Source organism: Xenopus laevis, chromosome 3S (assembly GCF_017654675.1).
Source record: "Xenopus laevis strain J_2021 chromosome 3S, Xenopus_laevis_v10.1, whole genome shotgun sequence".
Lineage (NCBI taxonomy): Eukaryota > Metazoa > Chordata > Amphibia > Anura > Pipidae > Xenopus > Xenopus laevis.
Window position 1 is genome coordinate 125,544,337 of NC_054376.1, and position 18,400 is coordinate 125,562,736.

At 44.7% G+C, this 18,400-nt stretch overlaps 2 protein-coding genes across 2 annotated transcripts; one reads left to right on the forward strand and one right to left on the reverse strand.

Annotated features, from left to right (window-relative positions):
- Positions 1-4,077: 4,077 nt before the first annotated feature.
- Positions 4,078-5,066, reverse strand: ier2.S (immediate early response 2 S homeolog). The gene is given in 1 exon segment (NM_001170442.1): positions 4,078-5,066. A coding segment is annotated over 1 exon segment (468 nt). The 5' UTR covers positions 5,032-5,066; the 3' UTR covers positions 4,078-4,563.
- A 6,001-nt stretch (positions 5,067-11,067) lies between these two features.
- Positions 11,068-16,047, forward strand: LOC495950 (uncharacterized). The gene is given in 8 exon segments (NM_001095217.1): positions 11,068-11,534; positions 12,332-12,501; positions 12,864-12,958; positions 13,058-13,120; positions 13,469-13,579; positions 13,747-13,853; positions 14,116-14,210; positions 15,748-16,047. Coding segments are annotated over 8 exon segments (753 nt in total). The 5' UTR covers positions 11,068-11,499; the 3' UTR covers positions 15,825-16,047.
- Positions 16,048-18,400: the final 2,353 nt, after the last annotated feature.

Sequence of the window (18,400 nt, forward strand, 5' to 3'; positions counted from 1 at the left end):
TTTGCTACATTGCTGCTTGTTGAGCTCTGAGGTTCCTTTGTGAGGTGGACAATACTCCCCCCAATATCTGATTCAGACACTATTGTGAGTTTTGTTACCTTAATAAGTGGGTGTCGGTAAGAAGGCTGAAAACGTAACTGTTGGCAGGTTGGTAGAAGTAGGGAACGATGGTGACACTATTATATTTCATTTGTATTAATGACTGTACAGGACATGTATGTGTTTTGCAAACAGAACTAAATACATCAGCTCTCCACTTAAAGGGACAGGGTTATTGTGACGTCACTTTTCCCTGCTCCGGGTGAATTTGCACTGGAAGGAAACAAAGCATGCACAACTACGGGTTCCAAGCTCTTCTGGGGTTGAAGGGGGTCAGGATATGCCGCTGCTAAAGGCTACACCAGTCATGGGGCTTCAGCTGTTGTTGATCTACAATTCCGGCTGTCGGTAGGACACTAAGGGGGAGTTGCAGTTCAACAACATCTCAGGGTCAGCCGTTCGCCCGCGCCTGGGTTTACGCTGTTGAAGATCTAAGAATAAAAATGGCCCAGATAAAAGCCAAGCTGGCCAGGCTGTTTTACTTTATATCCTGACTTTTTTTTATTTTAGAAAAAATACAAAATAAAAATATAAAAGATGTTTTGATGCATTTTAAAAGAAAAAAAGTGAAAAGAATAAATAGTGAACTGCTTTACATGGCTGTTGTGAAACCATAAAGCATTTGATGTCTCTGTTTCTGGGCCTGGGGATCGATTGGGAGTAAAGCCATTAAAGGGAAAGTAACCTCAGAGTTGGTTGTGGGATACAAATAGAGGCGGCTCAGTCAGGAAGAGTCGGGAGTAGCAGGAGTGGCAGAGATGAGGGTGTCAGGGTGTGACGAGGAAATAAAAGAACATGATGCATTGACTTGAACTCCAAGATGCTACATGAAGAGACTAGGACATACAAATGGCAGAATGCAGACATTCCGGATGGAGACACAAGGAAAGGATGAAACCAGTAAGGCTAAACGGCAATAGTAGGACAAGATTGCAACTGTAAAAAAAGATAATGACAGCAGAACAAGATGGCGGCAAGATGGAAACAACAGGACAAGATGGAAACAGTAGGGAGAGATGGAACCAGTAGGACAAGATGACACTAGTAGGACAAGATAGAAACAGTAGGGGAAGACGGAACCAGTAGGGCATGTAATCATATTTATTCTTGGATGGGAGCTGCCATGTTGTTTCCCTTAAAGAGTACAGTGAGGAGCAATACTTTATGGCTACTATACAAGAGTAGGAGGCCACCACCATGAATCACTGAGATGGAGGAATCATGAGGCCATTGCTGGAATCCAGTCCTAGTGATCAGGGTTGTCAGGTCTAATTTTCAAAAAAAGCCAAAGTCGGCTACAAAACCAGCCCCAGATTAGCCAAGAGGCACTTCAAGAGTAGCCCAAAAATAGCACAATATGTGCAATGAAAAAAGTCTAAAAAATAAGTATATATGAAAATATGCCTTTTTTATATTTTCCATGAAGTAAAATTGGACAGATTTGCCCGTCACTGGGGCCATAACTACAGAGGGGGGCCCAGGAGTTATAGGGGCCCCAGTGATCCCCAACCAGTAGCTCGTGAGTAACATGTTGCTCTCCAGCCCTTGGATGTTGCTCCCAGTGGCCTCAAAGCAGGAGCTTTTTTTTGAATTCCAGACTTGGAGGCAAGTTTTAGTTGTATAAAAACCAGGTGTACTGTCAAACAGAACCTCAATGTAGGTTGACAATCCACATAGGGGCTACTAAATGGCCAATCACAGCCCTTATTTGGCACCCCAAGAACATTTTTCATGCTAGTGTTGCTCCCCAACTCCTTTTACTTCATGTTAATGTTGGCAAGTTTCCAAAGTACAAACCAGCGAAAGGCCCAAAAAGTAGCCCAAATCCGTACCTTGGCTGGTTTTACTTTCAAAACCCACCTGGGCTTTAAATTAATAGCCCAATTTGGCTGGAAAACCGCCAACCTGCCAACCCTGCTAGCGGGTTCGAAGACAAATTCCACCTACACTCGACCTGCTGCTCCTGTGGCCAGTGAACTTTGTGCAGCACAAACCCGCGGATCACAGGTCGCAACACTGGAACCCTCAGTTGGTACTTTTTTAGCAGGAAAATGGTCCAGTAATGGTTAGTGTTTTTGTACAGTGTACAGTGTACCAGGTACTTGTCTGCTAGAGACATATATATATATCTCCATATACTGAATATTAGTCATTCTGTATTCATTCTCTAAAGCTCCCAGGGGCCCAAAGCTCCCGTGTGGACACAGCCCAATATGTTACTCAACTCCACAACACAGATCTTATGGGCAGAGGCACACCTGGAGATTTGGGAAGATTTAGTCAATAAATCAGCCTGAAACACTACTTTAAGCACAATTCTTCTATATCTAAATGAGTATAATGCACTGGTACGTTCTTATTTTTTACACTAAATGTCTCCTTTTAAATAAGTAGTGTTTCAGGCTGATTTATTTAATATTTCTGCAAAAACCCTAATAATCCCTCCCTTCTCTTCCACTTGCTGCTCCCTGAATTCCCAGGCTGTGCACTCAGCTCACTGCACTGTAGGACAGGAACCAATCAGCAGCTAGCAGGACCTGATAGGGAACTGAAGTCTGTCTGTGCTTGTGTGATTGCAGGGCTGTGATTGGCTGTCCTCCTCCTACTGTGCTTCTGGCAGGGACCGTTAGGACACGCCCACCCCTCATTTGAAACACAGACAGGGACCAGAGAACATCTATAGGGAGCTCCAATAAAGAGGCTATTTATAAAGATAATATTAATATTTAGCATCATGTAAAAGCAACACCATATATTACTTATAATTGCCTGCACAATTAGGGATTTTTCATTTCTCCTATATGTCTCCTTTTATTGCAACTGAAAAGTAATTCTTCCTCCCTTTCTCTTTCCTTATTCCAACTTTGGAAATGTAGGAAACGAACTCGTAGCTAAGTAGTTCCGCTGACTTCTGCAACACTTTCAGGAGTCTAAACCAGCAGTGCAGAAGCTGCTCTTAAATGTTTTTTTCCCTTTTGAGTCAACATTTAGTAGGACGTAGAGAGCAACATTCTGAGACAATTTGCAATTGGTTTTCATTTATTTGTGGATGAGTTAACTTTTTTTTTTTTTGGCCATCTGGTTGCTAGGGTCCCAATTACCCTAGCAACCATGCATTGTTTGTTCATATATGGGCTAAATAATTCACTACAGGTTTTGCATCATTCTAAGTCTGCTACAGGATTTCTTTCTTTTGATTTGAATAAGAGACAGGAATATTAATAGGAGAGGCCTGAATAGAAGGATCAGTAATAAAAAGTAGCAATAACTATAAATGTGTCACCTTACAGAGCATTTGTTTTTTTTAGATGGGGCCAGTGACCCCTATTTGAGTCAGAAGGCAAATAAAAAAAATAATGAAGACCAATGACGTTGCTTAGAATTGGCCATTCTAGAATATACTAAAAAAAAAAGTAATTGAACCCAGCTTTTAATAACAAACACATCTAGGGACGTTGCTTAGATTATAGACCCCCCCCCCCACCCTTAAAAGAGCCCACTGAGCCAATCAATAGGTGAATTGATGGAACAGGGGCTGGAGAATAAAGTCCCTATTAAAGGGGCTGTTCACTTTGTTTAGTAGGATAAAGTGATATTCCGAGATCATTTGCAATTGGGTTTCCTTTTTTTTATTCCTTGTGGTTTGAGTTATTGAGCAGCTTTCCAGTGCAATGTCAGCAATCTGGTTGCTATGATCCAAATTCCCCTAGCAACCATGCACCGATTTTAATAAGAGATTGGCCAGTGAGGCACATTTGAAAGCTGGAAAGTCTTGAGAAAAAAAAATGTAAAAACTATTGGGGGGGAAAAGGGCTGCGTCTGAAGAGGTGATTTTAATTAGCCATTTTATAATTGTAAGTTAACTGAAAAGTGAGCTACCCCTTTAAAGAGCACTTAGTATGAACCATAGGATGGAAATGAATTCACCAACGACCATACCAACTTCATAGGGAGGGGAGTAAAAAGGACAAACGTGTATAGTATAAAAATAAAGAGATTTATTACAGCGACACTGGACATACAGTCCTATTGAGTTTCCCCCGTCACTAGGAATGGTTCAGTCCGTGCAAGGGGTCACTCAGTTCACAGTATGGGGGGGAGGTATAATGGGCAGATTTGTCCCAGTCCTGAGGCAGTTTCAGTGCAGAGAGAGGAATAAATAGACACGAGTCACTTCTGGAGACGCTGCACAGGGAAGGGCGTTCTCTCCAGACTGGGCGGCACCGAAACTCTCCAGTGAGTCACCCGCAGGCCGCTCGTTTGGTTTCGTCCAGAGCAGGACTCGCAGTACAAGTCCGGGGCCCAAGTCTCCTCAGCACAACACGCAGTAATTCTGCGCCGGCACAAGCGGCTTCAGTCAGGCGCTAATTCGCTTCCACCTTGTACTTCCATTCAGTCGGGGTCCAAGACCCAATGCCCCAGAGGAGCTTCAGAGATTCCTCCAACCATCTCCCCCGGTAGCGCTTAGAAAGCCTCCACCGTCCTGGAGTGGAACCCCGGCAGCCCCAAGGCTTCCCGGCAGCGCACAGGTTGGACTCGCGGGACGGAGCCGAGGAGTCTCTGTAGTATCTCGGCCATTCCGGGGAAGGCGCCCCCTTGAGGCTGCGGCCGAGGGATCACTTGCCACAGACAGACTCTCTTGCTGGGAACCAATTCTCCCGTGCGGGCTCCGTCCGACCTCCTCTTGCGGCTCTCCCTCTCTCTGGCTGCGGGAGCGGCGGGGGCCTGGGGCTGCTCCGGGGGAAGGCCGGTGGATACGATGAGATGGTGGGCGCTGCGCAGGACCATGGCCAGTTGTAAGGAGCGGTGCAGCCGCATTCCCCCTCGCTGTGTCCGGTCGCGCAGCAGCTTCATGGCGGACAGGGAAGCGATGCGTTGGGCCTCGCGGTGAACAGCCTCCTGGTGCGCGATCATCTGGGCTCGGCTCTGCATCTTGTGCTTCTTCCGCGCCTGCCTCTGTTATTGTACCAGGCGAATGCAGCGGGCAGGGTTATATAGCATTCAGTGACGTCAGGAGAGGAACTGGGAAGGGGCGTGGCGACGATTAAAGGGACACTGTCAGGATGAAGATTTGTTAGAAAAGATTGGGGGGAAATAACTGCAAACTCCCCTTTCCATTAGGCGTGTAACACCGTGAGCCTCGGCGGGACACTGCTGGAATTACTGCAACATCGGGACGCGCCTTCCTTCTACCGCTACTCCAGGACTTGTCGGACACAGACCCACATGAGGTTCCACTGCTTCTCTGAGCGACGGTCTACAAAAAGCAAGGGGTTAATCGCCACTGTATAGTCACCGCCTCTCAACTCACGTCCCGCCCCTTCCTCGCACGGATCCCGTGACTATATATGGCGCGCGTGACGTCAGCAGAGGGAACTCGGAGCCCAGAAAGCCCCAGGGTTTCCTATGCCCAAATATGGCAGAAAAGCTCTGAGGGCTCCAATGTTTCTGTAGATCTCTGGAACCCCTGGAACTATAGCAGGGTGACACCCCAATGTTTCTATATATCTGTAACCTTGTTATGAGCTAAGGGGGCCCAGTCTGAAGGTCAGTTAGGGGGAGATTTGGGGTGAGTGACTATTTGTACCCTGGGTACCCCTGGAACTATAGCAGGGTGACTGTTACCCCAATGTTTCTATATATCTGTAACCTTGTTATGAGCTAAGGGGGCCCAGTCTGAAGGTCAGTTAGGGGAGATTTGGGGTGAGTGGTTATTTGTGCCCTGGGTACCCCTGGAACTATAGCAGGGTGACACCCCAATGTTTCTATATATCTGTAACCTTGTTATGAGCTAAGGGGGCCCAGTCTGAAGGTCAGTTAGGGGGAGATTTGGGGTGAGTGACTATTTGTACCCTGGGTACCCCTGGAACTATAGCAGGGTGACTGTTACCCCAATGTTTCTATATATCTGTAACCTTGTTATGAGCTAAGGGGGCCCAGCCTGAAGGTCAGTTAGGGGGAGATTTGGGGTGAGTGACTATTTGTACCCTGGGTACCCCTGGAACTATAGCAGGGTGACTGTTACCCCAATGTTTCTATATATCTGTAACCTTGTTATGAGCTAAGGGGGCCCAGCCTGAAGGTCAGTTAGGGGGAGATTTGGGGTGGGTGATTATTTGTACCCTGGGTACCCCTGGAACTATAGCAGGGTGACACCCCAATGTTTCTCAGTAACCTTATGAGCTAAGGGGGGGGGCTGTTAGAGTGAGTGCTGGGGGCCCAGGCTGACAGACGGATGTCGGGGCAGAAGGAGGGAATGGATATAATATAATAAATCTCTGGCAGATTATAGAGAAGAATGACAAAGCCAGTAATTATTTCTAGTTTTACTTCCCTTTCTCAGCCTCCCACACACAGTCTGCTTCCTCCCCCTCTAACCACATTCTAATCCCCCTCCCCAGTATGTGTAAGAGACTCCTTCCCTGCCTGGGACATTCCCCGGGTGCAGAAGTGCGTGGGTGTGAGGAAGCTGAAGGCGCAGGGGGAGGAAGGATTGGATTCCGGCTGCCGCCACCCACGCTGCTGTATCAGGCTCAGCCATATATTCATTAGCCAGTACCGGAAATAACGAGGTCTTTGTAAACAAACCACTTCTGATGCCCCATTAGGATTAAGTGTGTGTTTTTATTTATACAGCGCTACTTCTGTACCAGCACTTTACATCGGAACAGCACATTCAAATACAATAATCCATGCAAATAAGTATAAAAAAAATATATAAATAAATACACAGTACAGATACATTATAGCTTTGTGTCAAGGAGACAAGAGGATGGAGGTGCCTGCCCTGTAGAGCTTACAATCTAAATGAGCACCGTCTTCCCCCAGCATGTAACCAATAAATACTTGCACCCACCTTTCTTTTTTTCAAACCATAAATAATGATTTTTCAAAGGACAGAATATTATAAATCTGCATCTATTCTGACTCCTGTACTCACATTTATATATTGTTGCACTTGGTGGAGCGCAGGCTGCTCTTTCTCACTACTTTCCACTATAACAGGATCTATTATCCATAACTCATTCATGGGGTCCCTTTCCCCAACTTCACTAGGGGTCCTTCTAGCAGGCACCGTCTCTGGCAGTGGAATCACTTCATAGGCTTTTTAGCAAGGGATGGCGGATAGAGACACTGAAAATAGCTTGTAGCATAAAGTTGATCCAGTGACTGGACTGATTGCCATCTTGGAGTCAGGAAGGAATCTTTCCTCCTCTGAGGGAAATTGGAGAGGCTTCAGTAGGGGTTTTTTCTTTCTTTTAGACAAAAAGGTTGGACTTGATGGATGTGAGTTTTTGTTTCGTCCTAGGTTACCATTAGTGCTTCCTGCTGACTCAAGCGATTCCTTGCTAGGAGGATGACATAGGGATTGTCCAAGGCCCCTACCAAACCCAACAGACTTTATCACCATCACTTACTCCTCTTCTCTGGTTATAGCAGAAGATCTACCTCCCACCTATGGTGATCTTTGGTCCTAGTACAAGACACCCCAGTGTGATACCATCCCAGGTGCAGACTTGAAGGGGCCCATCCAGCAACTGGGGACATCTGGCTTTGAAATCCACCAAGTACTCCAGGACCTCTGCCCTGCACTTGGCACAGAAGGGGACTATGGCCACCGTAGACCAAACTATTCCTTCTCCCCAAAGGACCAAATGGTGGTCCCCTATTATCCTGCTGCCTGGAAACATTTTTAAACCATGCCCACTTTTTGGCCACACCCCTATATTCCACACCCATTTTACTAACCCACCACCCAGACATGCCAGTATAATTACTTTAGAAAATGGATAATGAGCTTATTGCATAATTAACATAATTAATCCCAGATGTACCAATATAAGTAAATTGGATAATGGTGCTTTTATTAAAGGGGTTGTTCACCTTTGAGTTAACTGTTAGTATGATGTAGAGAGGGATATCCTGAGACCATTTGCAGTTGATTTTCATATTTTATTATTTGTGTTTTTTTAGTTATTTAGCTTTTTATTCAGCAGCTCTCTGGTTTACAATTTCAGCAGTCTGGTTGCTAGGGTCAAAATAGAGGTCTGAATAGAAAGATGAATAACAAAAAGTAGCAATAACTGTAGCCTTACAGAGCACTGGTTTTGTAGATGGGGTCAGTGACCCCTAACGGAAACTGGAAAGAGTTAGAAGGCAAATATCAAGAACAATAAAAACAAATAAATAATGAAGATAAATTGAATAGTTGCTTAGAATTGTTCGTTCTATAATTACTAAAACTAAAAACGAAAATTGTTAATCAGCCTAGTAACTCCAGCTGTGCCAATATAATCACTGTGGAAATGGCCGATGAGCACTCCATTAACTCCAGAGATGCCAGTACCATTACTGGAAAATACACAATAAGCACTCCATTTAACGCCAGACGAGTTACTAAAATCATACCTCCCAACATTTTGGAAGTAAAAAGAGGGACAACATTTTTTTTCCGCACGTAGCGCAGCAAATTTTTTTGACCACACCCCTTTATGTGGCCACACCCCCTAATTACCATGTTTGTTTTACAAAATTTGGCAGGTTATGAAAGTTTGAAAATATTTCTCCTTATCTAAACTGTGTTTTTGTGTCTCAAAATTGTTACAAAGTATCTTATTTGCACCTGTTAGCTGTTCTGGGCTCTCTGCTAAAAGCCAATTAAGTGAGAAACTTTGTTTCTTTTTCTGGCTGTTCAGTGCAGTGAAAAGAGGTACTTTCCAGTACAAATGAGGGACTGCGGGTTGAGCTGTCAAAAGAGGGACTGTCCCTCCGAAAAAGGGACAGTTGGGAGGTATGCTAAAATCAGTGGATAGATTGAAAGCATTACCTGCACTTGCAGTAGCAAAATAATAGCAGAAGCAAAAAATGTCTTCCTTTCCAGCTTGGTGCACTCTCTGCTTGGTTAATTGCCTGTGGAAAAAAAAAATCCAAGATGGCTGTGCATTCCACAGTGGAACACATGGCCATCTTTGATTTTCTGCAAAGAGCAAATGGAGAGTCCAAGTGGCTGGGGTGACGAGGGCAGCGGCAGGATAGGGGGTGTATGTAAGAGGGAGGGAGGTGGGGGAATTTAATAAATAAAAATGAAAAGACTTGGACGTACAGTGAGCCCTCGTCAGATGCCCCTTTTGCCCATTTAGTAAAGCAGCCCTGTGCACTTGTGGGACAAACCTCTGATGCATTGTCATCAAGCCAAACTTGTTCTGGTTATTTAGGTACAGACACAGGGAAATGCACAGCTGAGCAAGAACCGCACAACCCAGACCCATGTCCACTCACTACTCTTCATTTACTGGCATACCTCCCAACATTTTGGAAATAAAAAGAGGGACAAAAAATGTGCTGCGCGTAGCGCTCCGGAATTTTTTGACCACACCCATTTTTGTGGTCACGCCCCCTAATTACCATGTTCATTTTACAAAATTTGGCAGGTTATGAAAGTCCGAACTAGGGATGCACCGCATCCACTATTTTGGATTCGGCCAAACCCCCGAATCCTTTGTGAAAGATTCAGCCGAATAAAGAACCGAAACCTAATTTGCATATGGTGGATTTCAAAGCCAGGTGTGAAGGGAAGGGGAAAAAATTTTTACTTCCATGTTTTGTGACAAAAAGTCACACGTTCTCCCTCCCCGCCCCAAATTTGCATATGCAAATTAGGATTCAGTTCAGCCGAATCCTGCTGAAAAGGCCAAATCCTGGATTCGGTGCCTCCCTAGTTTGAACACATTTCTGTGTTTTTTCAGTTATTACAGTTTTGCTAATGAAGGTGAATTGCCCTTTAAGCTGTGAGTCTAAGTTCTCCCAAGAGACCTGTTATCTTTTATTGCTACAATTACTTATTTGCTTATCTCAGACTTGTTATAAAAGTATCTTATTTGCACCTGGTGGCTGTTCTGGGCTCTCTGCCAAAAGCCAATTAAGTTAGAAACATTGTTTCTTTCTCTGTCTGTTCAGAGCAGAGAAAGTCGGGTCTTTCCAGTACAAACGTGGGACTGCGGGTTGAGCTGTCAAAAGCAGGACTGTCTCGCTGAAAACAGGACAGTTGGGAGGTATGTACTATGCCTGGTTCCCAAGCACATCAACCCTCCTCCTGAAGTGGAGCCCAAAGATAAGAAGCCACAGTCAATATAAAGAGGTAGTTCACCTTTAAGGTAACTGTTAGTATGTTATAGAATGGCTAATTCTAAGAGACTTTTCAATTGGTTTTCATTATTTATTTATTTTTTATAGTTTTATAGTTATTTTCCTTTTTCTTTGCGGGTTTGAAATGGGCGTCACTGACCCCTTCTAAAAAACAAATGCTCTGTAAGGCTACAAATGTATTGTTACTGCTACTCTTTATTCCTCATCTTTCTATTCAGGCCTCTCCTATTCATATCCCAGTCTCTTATTCAAATCAGTGCATGGTTGCTAGGGGAATTGCTGGAGAGTTGCTGAATAAAAAGCTATGTAACTAAAAAAACACAAATAATTAAAAATGAAAACCAATTACAAATTGTCTCAGAACATCCCTCTGTACATCATACTAACTGTTATCTCAAAGGTGAACAATCTCTTTAAATAATACCCCCAGACCTATGGGGATACATTCCCCCTCAGGGCACAGAATGATTAAACCCCTTGAATACCAACAGCTAAAGGCAGAAGAATAGCACCAATAAAATACAACTGATTTTGTATCTTTATACTCTCACTGATTTAAAGCAGATAAGAATTTCATTGCTTCCTTATTAGAAACCAGTAGTGCGCCCCTAGCGGAACTCCAGACAAACTGCACTGTTTCCGGGGGACTGGGCAACCGTAGCACAGCGCCAGTCACATGACCCAGAAAGGGGCACGAGATCAGATGAAAATAAAAGACAAAACACTACAAGTTCCGTGATGCTTTGCCTGCTGGATCGGAAATACGTCGGTGCAGAAGCGGAAACTGGCGAAAAAGTGACTAGAAGAGAGTTGTCTGTAGGGGAGAGTTTTGAGTGTAGTGGAGAGGGCGAGCCTGGGGGTCGGAGTGACAGCAAAGCGTTGCTAGGAGACATTTATTGCTTATTATTAGGGGAACAAGATCTATAGGAAACAGGGAGCAGGAATGAGATGCACGTGTCTATATAAACTGAGACTATAGACTGGGGAGCGAGAAACAGAACTAGAGATGGCACAGACTGGCTGCAGCCTCCCTCTCTGAGCTTCAATTCAGCTTCTACTGAAGGACACTGAGTGCACAGTGTGGCCATTATGTAACTACAACTCACACACACAGCATTGTTTAACTACAACTCACACACACAGCATTGTTTAACTACAACTCACACACAGCATTGTGTATCTACAACTCACACACACAGCATTGTATAGACATAGAAGGGGGGAAAAGAAGCCAAAAGAGAAAGAAAAGCCAAAATGTCTCTGGACGATCCATTCTCAGTGGTGAGAGGGTGAGTATCCGCTTGTTATTCCATCACATGGGCAGTGCCAGGCTGCAGATCTCCTGTGCCCGGGGTGGGGTTACCATAGAGATGGAAGAGCTGGGAACTGCCAGGAGGCGCTCATGAGTATAAAGGAATAAGTGGGGTCCCATTTATACAGGAAACAGATCATGTCACTGTTGGGGGGCATTGGGAGGTATAGGGGGCCAACAGGTTAGGGGGTATGGGGGGCCCAGGGCAGCACTAGGAGGTAAAGTGGGCCTTTGGGGCACTAGGAGATATTGGGGGGCCACTCGGAGGTATAAGGGGGGCACTAGGAGATATAATGAGCCCTCAAGGGCACTGGGAGGTTTGGGGGACCCAAAGGGGGATGACTGATAACAGTTGCAATATATTTTCTAACTTATTCCCAATGAAATGACTTAGTTCTGGTGGCAAGCTATTCCCCTACATTGTCATTCCCAAAGCTCTTACTATGCGCAGCCTGTACCGAAGCCCCGCCCTACAAGGATGTCAAACAGACCTGTGCAACCCACTGACGGACGGACTGACTGACTTCCCTGCCCTAGAAAGTAAACACAGGTCAGGCTTGCTGGCCCTGGGGTGTGAGTTGTTTCCCAGACTCCCTATGTCAGTGCTGGAAGTGGGGCCCTGACTGCTTCCTCCATACCTGCCAACTGACCTCCCTAATTTATAAAGGGGAAGTTCATGGTAAAACCAGACCTTTCCTGCCACTCATCTCCTTGTCCCACCTCGTTCCTCGGGTAGTCTTCTCCTTGTCCTGTACAGACTTTCTCTCTCCACAGAGAGGTACAGAAGGCTCTGAACACCAGCCGGGGTTTGTACCAGCGATGGAGTGAACTCCTCCAAGAAAGCCAAGTTTCCAGTGCTGAAGAGTTCGACTGGACAACGAACGAGTTGCGGAATTCCTTGCGCAGCATTGAATGGGACCTGGAGGATCTGGAAGAAACCATCAGTATCCTACTTGGGTTGGACACCGCACTCTCCCTTTCTTTGCTGATTGTTTTGGTTCTTCTGGACCTGGGTTATAGCTACGCCCGTACTGTTCTGCTACACTTTTTGTCTTTGCACCCCATTACTCCGTGCTAACTACTCGTGTAACCCTGACATAGCTCAGGAGGCACCCAGTTATTACCAGGCATATTTTATAAGAGGCATTGAGGTGGAGCATCTAAAATAGTAGGCTGGTAGGATAAACCCATGGGATAAAGAAGGGCCTTTAGTACATGCCAGTAGGTTTAAGTTACCCTTGTGCTGCATAGCCTTTCTGCAAGTCCTCTACACCAGCCCACATATTTTCCTTTACTCCCATATTGGGCATTGTGGAATCAAACCCACGAAAATTCAAGATCACAGGGGCGGAGCTCAGCGAGAGGCGGGGTTTTGTGGAGCAGACGCGGAATTCTGTAAAGGTAAATGAAATCCTATTGCTCCATATCTCCCTGCACTTGTGGTTGTATCATTGTGCCCCTTCTAAGTCTTAATAATGCGTTGCTTTATTTGTTGTCTAGGAGATGAGAGATCACATCTCCAGCCCGAGATCTGTGGCTTTCACTGAGCGAAAAAACAGAGAGGTAAAAAAAAAAATCTACCACGACATATAGTTACAGCATTGAAAATGTCATGAATCTGGCTTGTATAGTGACAGGCAGGACTTGTGATCATAGCCGGTGAGTCTGACACCCTTACAGTAAAGCAATATGAAAGTGGGACAATTCAGGAACCAAGTGTAAGACATGGGGACAGTAATGCCTTGTGACAAAGTTGGGAGACAGTCCCAGAGAGGAGGCTTTAAGTTCAGCAGAGACGGGCACCTCCCCCAAGGGCAGAATGATTCCAACAACACTCAATGAAATGCATAAACTGATCTGCTAGTTCCCATTGCTCCCCCTGCACTGTACATGTACCGTCCCCCTCTTTAGGTGCTACTTGGTGCTGCCCAACAGCCCAGAACTGATCGATTTTCGCGCCTGGATGAAGAAATCATATCTGGGAACTCTCGCTACATGGAGGAGCAACAAGCACAGCAGCAGGTAGAGACCGAGTCTATATTGCACTGGTTACACAAGCACTTTAGAATTGTACAGCAGCAAAGGAATTGCCTTTGCAACAGCCCTGCCTTGCTTTATGGCAGGGATTTTACGTGCACTGCGGCCTGGGTAGAGCGTTATCTGATTTACCTAGTGTTCTATTCCTGCAGCTGATTATTGATGGGCAGGACGCGGAGCTGGAGATGGTGTCTGGGAGTATACGGGTTCTTAAAGACATGTCTTCCCGGATTGGAGATGAATTGGAGGAGCAGACTGTGTAAGTCTCTTATTACATATAATAAATATATTAGAAATGCCAGTGCTTGTAGTGTGTGTTCCTTGGCTTCTGGGAAGGTCGCTTTGCAGTTTCAGCCTTGCTGGGTCTTCTGTAGCCCAAATAGCACAGTTAGCATAGCTGGTCCCCTGTACAATATGGCTGATGGTGCACTGACTACTTCGTAGCGATGGGAGTTGTAGTTCAGGAGTCGACTTGCCTAGTAGAGATGATGAAATACTTATTCCTGCTTCTGTTTACCCAGGATGCTCGACGACTTCACCCATGAGATGGATAACACCCGCACTCGAGTGGACTCCGTGTTCAAGAGAATGGCCAAAGTCTCGCACATATCTAATGGTGAGCCCAGTGACCAAGAGGCTTTTGTACATTAAAGTGACATTTGCTCCATGCTGTTCTCTCTCTACTACTGGTCCTGACTTCATTTCCCACAATGACTTGCAAGCTTCTGTGAGTCTTTGTTAAGGTAACTCAAACTCCAAAAAATCAAAGTTTTTTTTAAAGGAATGACAATATAATGGAGTGTTGCCCTGCACTGGTATAACTGGTGTGTTTCTTATAGAAACTCTACTATAATTTATATAAACAAGCTGCTGTGTAGCCATGGGGCAGCCATTTAAGCACAGGATACACAGTAGATAACAGATAAGTACTACTATAGTTTATATAAACAAGCTGCTGTGTAGCCATGGGGGCAGCCATTCAAGCACAGGATACACAGTAGATAACAGATAAGTACTACTATAGTTTATATAAACAAGCTGCTGTGTAGCCATGGGGCAGCCATTCAAGCACAGGATACACAGTAGAGAACAGATAAGTACTACTATAGTTTATATAAACAAGCTGCTGTGTAGCCATGGGGGCAGCCATTCAAGCACAGGATACACAATAGAGAACAGAGAAGTACTACTATAGTTTATATAAACAAGCCGCTGTGTAGCCATGGGGGCAGCCATTCAAGCACAGGATACACAGTAGAGAACAGAGAAGTACTACTATAGTTTATATAAACAAGCTGCTGTGTAGCCATGGGGGCAGCCATTCAAGCACATGATACACAGTAGATAACAGATAAGTTCTGAAGAATTCCATTGTATAGTACAGAGCTTATCTGCTATGTGCTGTGTTTACTGTGCCATTACTCCTTTGAGTGGCTGCCCCCATGGCTACACAGCAGCTTGTTTATATAAACTATAGTAGTACTTATCTGTTATCTACTGTGTATCCTGTGCTTGAATGGCTGCCCCCATGGCTACACAGCAGCTTGTTTATATAAACTATAGTAGTACTTATCTGTTATCTACTGTGTATCCTGTGCTTGAATGGCTACATTATATTGTCATTAGTTTAAAACACTTGATTTTGTTGTTGTTACTGTTCTTTTAATAACAGGCCGTGCAGGGAAGGAAAAGGAAATCCTATCCAGTAGCTTCAACTGCATTCACACAGCGCCACCTAGAGACATTGCAGGCAGATTACAAGCTGGTTCTATAGAAAAAGCTTATAGTTTCCCTAACAGCAGCTCCCACCCACTCAGCCTTAACTCTCCTGTATAAATGGTACCTTGCTGTGTCTCCAGCTCAATACAACAATGGATTCCAGTCTGACAATTCCCAGCATTCTTACTCCAGCTCAGGGACACTGGGAGTTGTATATCTGCACCACCCACTCACTTGTGATCGGACCAATAGGAAAAGACGTGCTAATGTCCCACCAGATGTTGCTAAGTCAGCAGCTTAACCATTTCAAAAGTCAGAACCAACAGTGCAGAGAATGTGTGTGTGTGTAATGGATGATATTTTTGGGAGGTGCCCTTACGGTGTGTGTAAGAACATGGCTTCCTCGTATCATGAAACACTTTTTCTCCCCGCAGATCGCCGGCAGTGGTGCGTCATTATCACGCTGCTCCTCGCTCTTATTATTATTCTGGTTCTGATATTTGTGCCATGAAATGTGCTGAACCTCCAATCCCAGAGAAGCCCAGAGCCCAGTTGTACCGGTGATTGTGTTAAGACTGCGCCATGTTCTGCTGCAGACAGCGCCACCCTGTGGATCATTTTAGGGACGTTGCACAAGTATAAGGTCAATTTGTTCTGTTTTTAGGCACAGGGGCCGGCGCACTGCAGCTTTTTTACCTGCCAAGCACAAGAGAAATAAAATATTTTGTATCTGTCACTTTCAAGTGTCTTCATCTTTTTGGAGGGGGGCTTTAAAGGAGACATATATGATAAATGAAAAAAAAAAAAAACCCTAATTTTGTAGGCAATTATAAGTAATATATGGTGTTATATATGTCTGTGTTTCATATGAGGGGTGGGCGTGTCCTAACGGTCCCTGCCAGAAGCACAGTAGGAGGGGGACAGCCAATCACAGCCCTGCAGTCACACAAGACAGGCTTCAGTTCCCTATCAGGTCCTGCTAGCTGCTGATTGGTTCCTGTCCTACAGTGCAGTGAGCTGAGAGCACAGCCTGGGAATTCAGGGAGCAGGAAGTGGAAGAGAAGGGAGGGATTATTAGGGTTTTGCAGAAATATTCAATAAATCAGCCTGAAACACTACTTTTTTTAAGCACAATTCTTCTATATCTAAATGAGTATAATGCACTGGTACATTCTTATTTTTTACACTAAATGTCTCCTTTAAAGGGTTATCACACCTGCCATGAAACTAGGGCCATATTGCACCAATCCTCCTGGGTGGTTTACTTATCCTTTAATAATGGGGGGGAAGCATTTCCATTTTCTGTTTTTATATTTCTTGTTATGCCCCTCATCCCTCCTGGACACACAAAAACTCAAGGATAGTCATTTTTGTTAAAAATTTTATTAATCTTTGCCTTTCTGATCCTTATCTGATAATGTGCAATTGCTCCGGCCTTGACAGTTAGGGGAACACACAGCGATATCTTGGCACTTAAAGAGCAGAAGAGAAGGGGGAGGGGAAACAGCATTAAGCCACACCCACTGGACAGGAGAAGTGGGTGGGATATTGAAAGAATCATTGAGATTGGCTGCTGAGAGTGTGCGCTATCAGTATCAGGTTTAGTAGAAGAAAACTTTTTATATTTATCCTTTAATTCCTACGGTTATAAACGGGGGGGGGGGGGGGGTAACGGGTGAGGCTGAGAGAGGATTATGGTTAGTGTGCGTCAGTCCCACTATTCTCTTCCTATACTCATGTCTGTAATGACCTGAAGAAGGTGCCCAATATTCCAACCACATGGGCAAGGCCTGATGAGTGTTGGGCGGGGGAAGGGCTCCATCTCTCGTACTCATCACTCATGCCCCTTAAAGGATAAGTAAACCTTTAAAATAAGCAAATATAAAATTGACGAGGGGGCTATTCTAAGCACTTTTGTCATTTACATTCATTGTTTATTTGCTTTTGATTCCAAGATATTAAGGGATACATGTACTGTTAATATGAATGAATTTTGTTACAACAGCACCACCTGCTGGTCAGTTTCCCACCAGTCTGACCAGCAAGTAGTCAAGGAAGTTGTCAGGAGAAAGAAAGAGGCTGCTCTGATGTTGCTCTGCTTAGGAAAGATGTGAGAAAGGTTTTTAATTTAACATCAGAGCAGCCTCTTTCTTTCTCCTGACAACTTCCTTGATTACTTGCTGGTCAGACTGGTGGAAAACTGACCAGCAGGTGGCGATGTTGTAACAAAATTCATTCATATTAACAGTACATGTATCCCTTAATATCTGGGAATAAAAATACAATAAACAATGAATGTAAATTACAAAAGTACTTAGAATAGCCCACCTCATCAATTTACATGCACTTATTTTAAAGGTTTACTTATCCTTTAAAACCTACATAATCCATTATTACACACAGACTTCAGTACAATTCTTCTGCCTTAGCACAGAATAAATCCCAATATATACAGGCTGGGGGTTAGTTAGTGCCCCGCCCCCTGTGGGCGTATAATCCAGTATGAATTGACCAATCAGAATCAAGACTTTTCTATAGAAAAGAAGGAAGGGGAAATATTGGGCCGGGGAGAAAAAGATCTCCAAGGTGCTCAGTCAAAAAGCTAGCGATTAGTCCTGTCGCATTCTGACACTTGCAAAGCTAAAGCTACAAATACCAGCACCCCCCAAAGAGCCTGTTGGGGGGCAGTGAAGCTCAGAGGCACAGGGAGAGAGAGGAGGGTTCAGGCTCATTCATTACGCAGCAGACGGACAGACAGACAAGCCTGGGATCTCCGCAGACACAATTATACAGACATACCTAGTGCAATCTTGTTCATAGTAAAGATTAGTCGCTAAAAACAAGCAGAGACCCCACTACACATATATGATACACGCAACAAGCAACGACAAAAAGAAACAACTGCACTGCTGCTTCTCCCCTAGTAGACGCCAGTTACAAAGCTGCACTGAGCATGTGCAATAGAGAGCGAGGCCTACAGCAAGCGTCCTACCCATATCCCAACACTAGTGCACCCTAACAAGGCAGTTTTGGGGGCCATTTACTTACAGTGGTTCTACGGTCTCATATTGTCCCTTGACCAGTCAC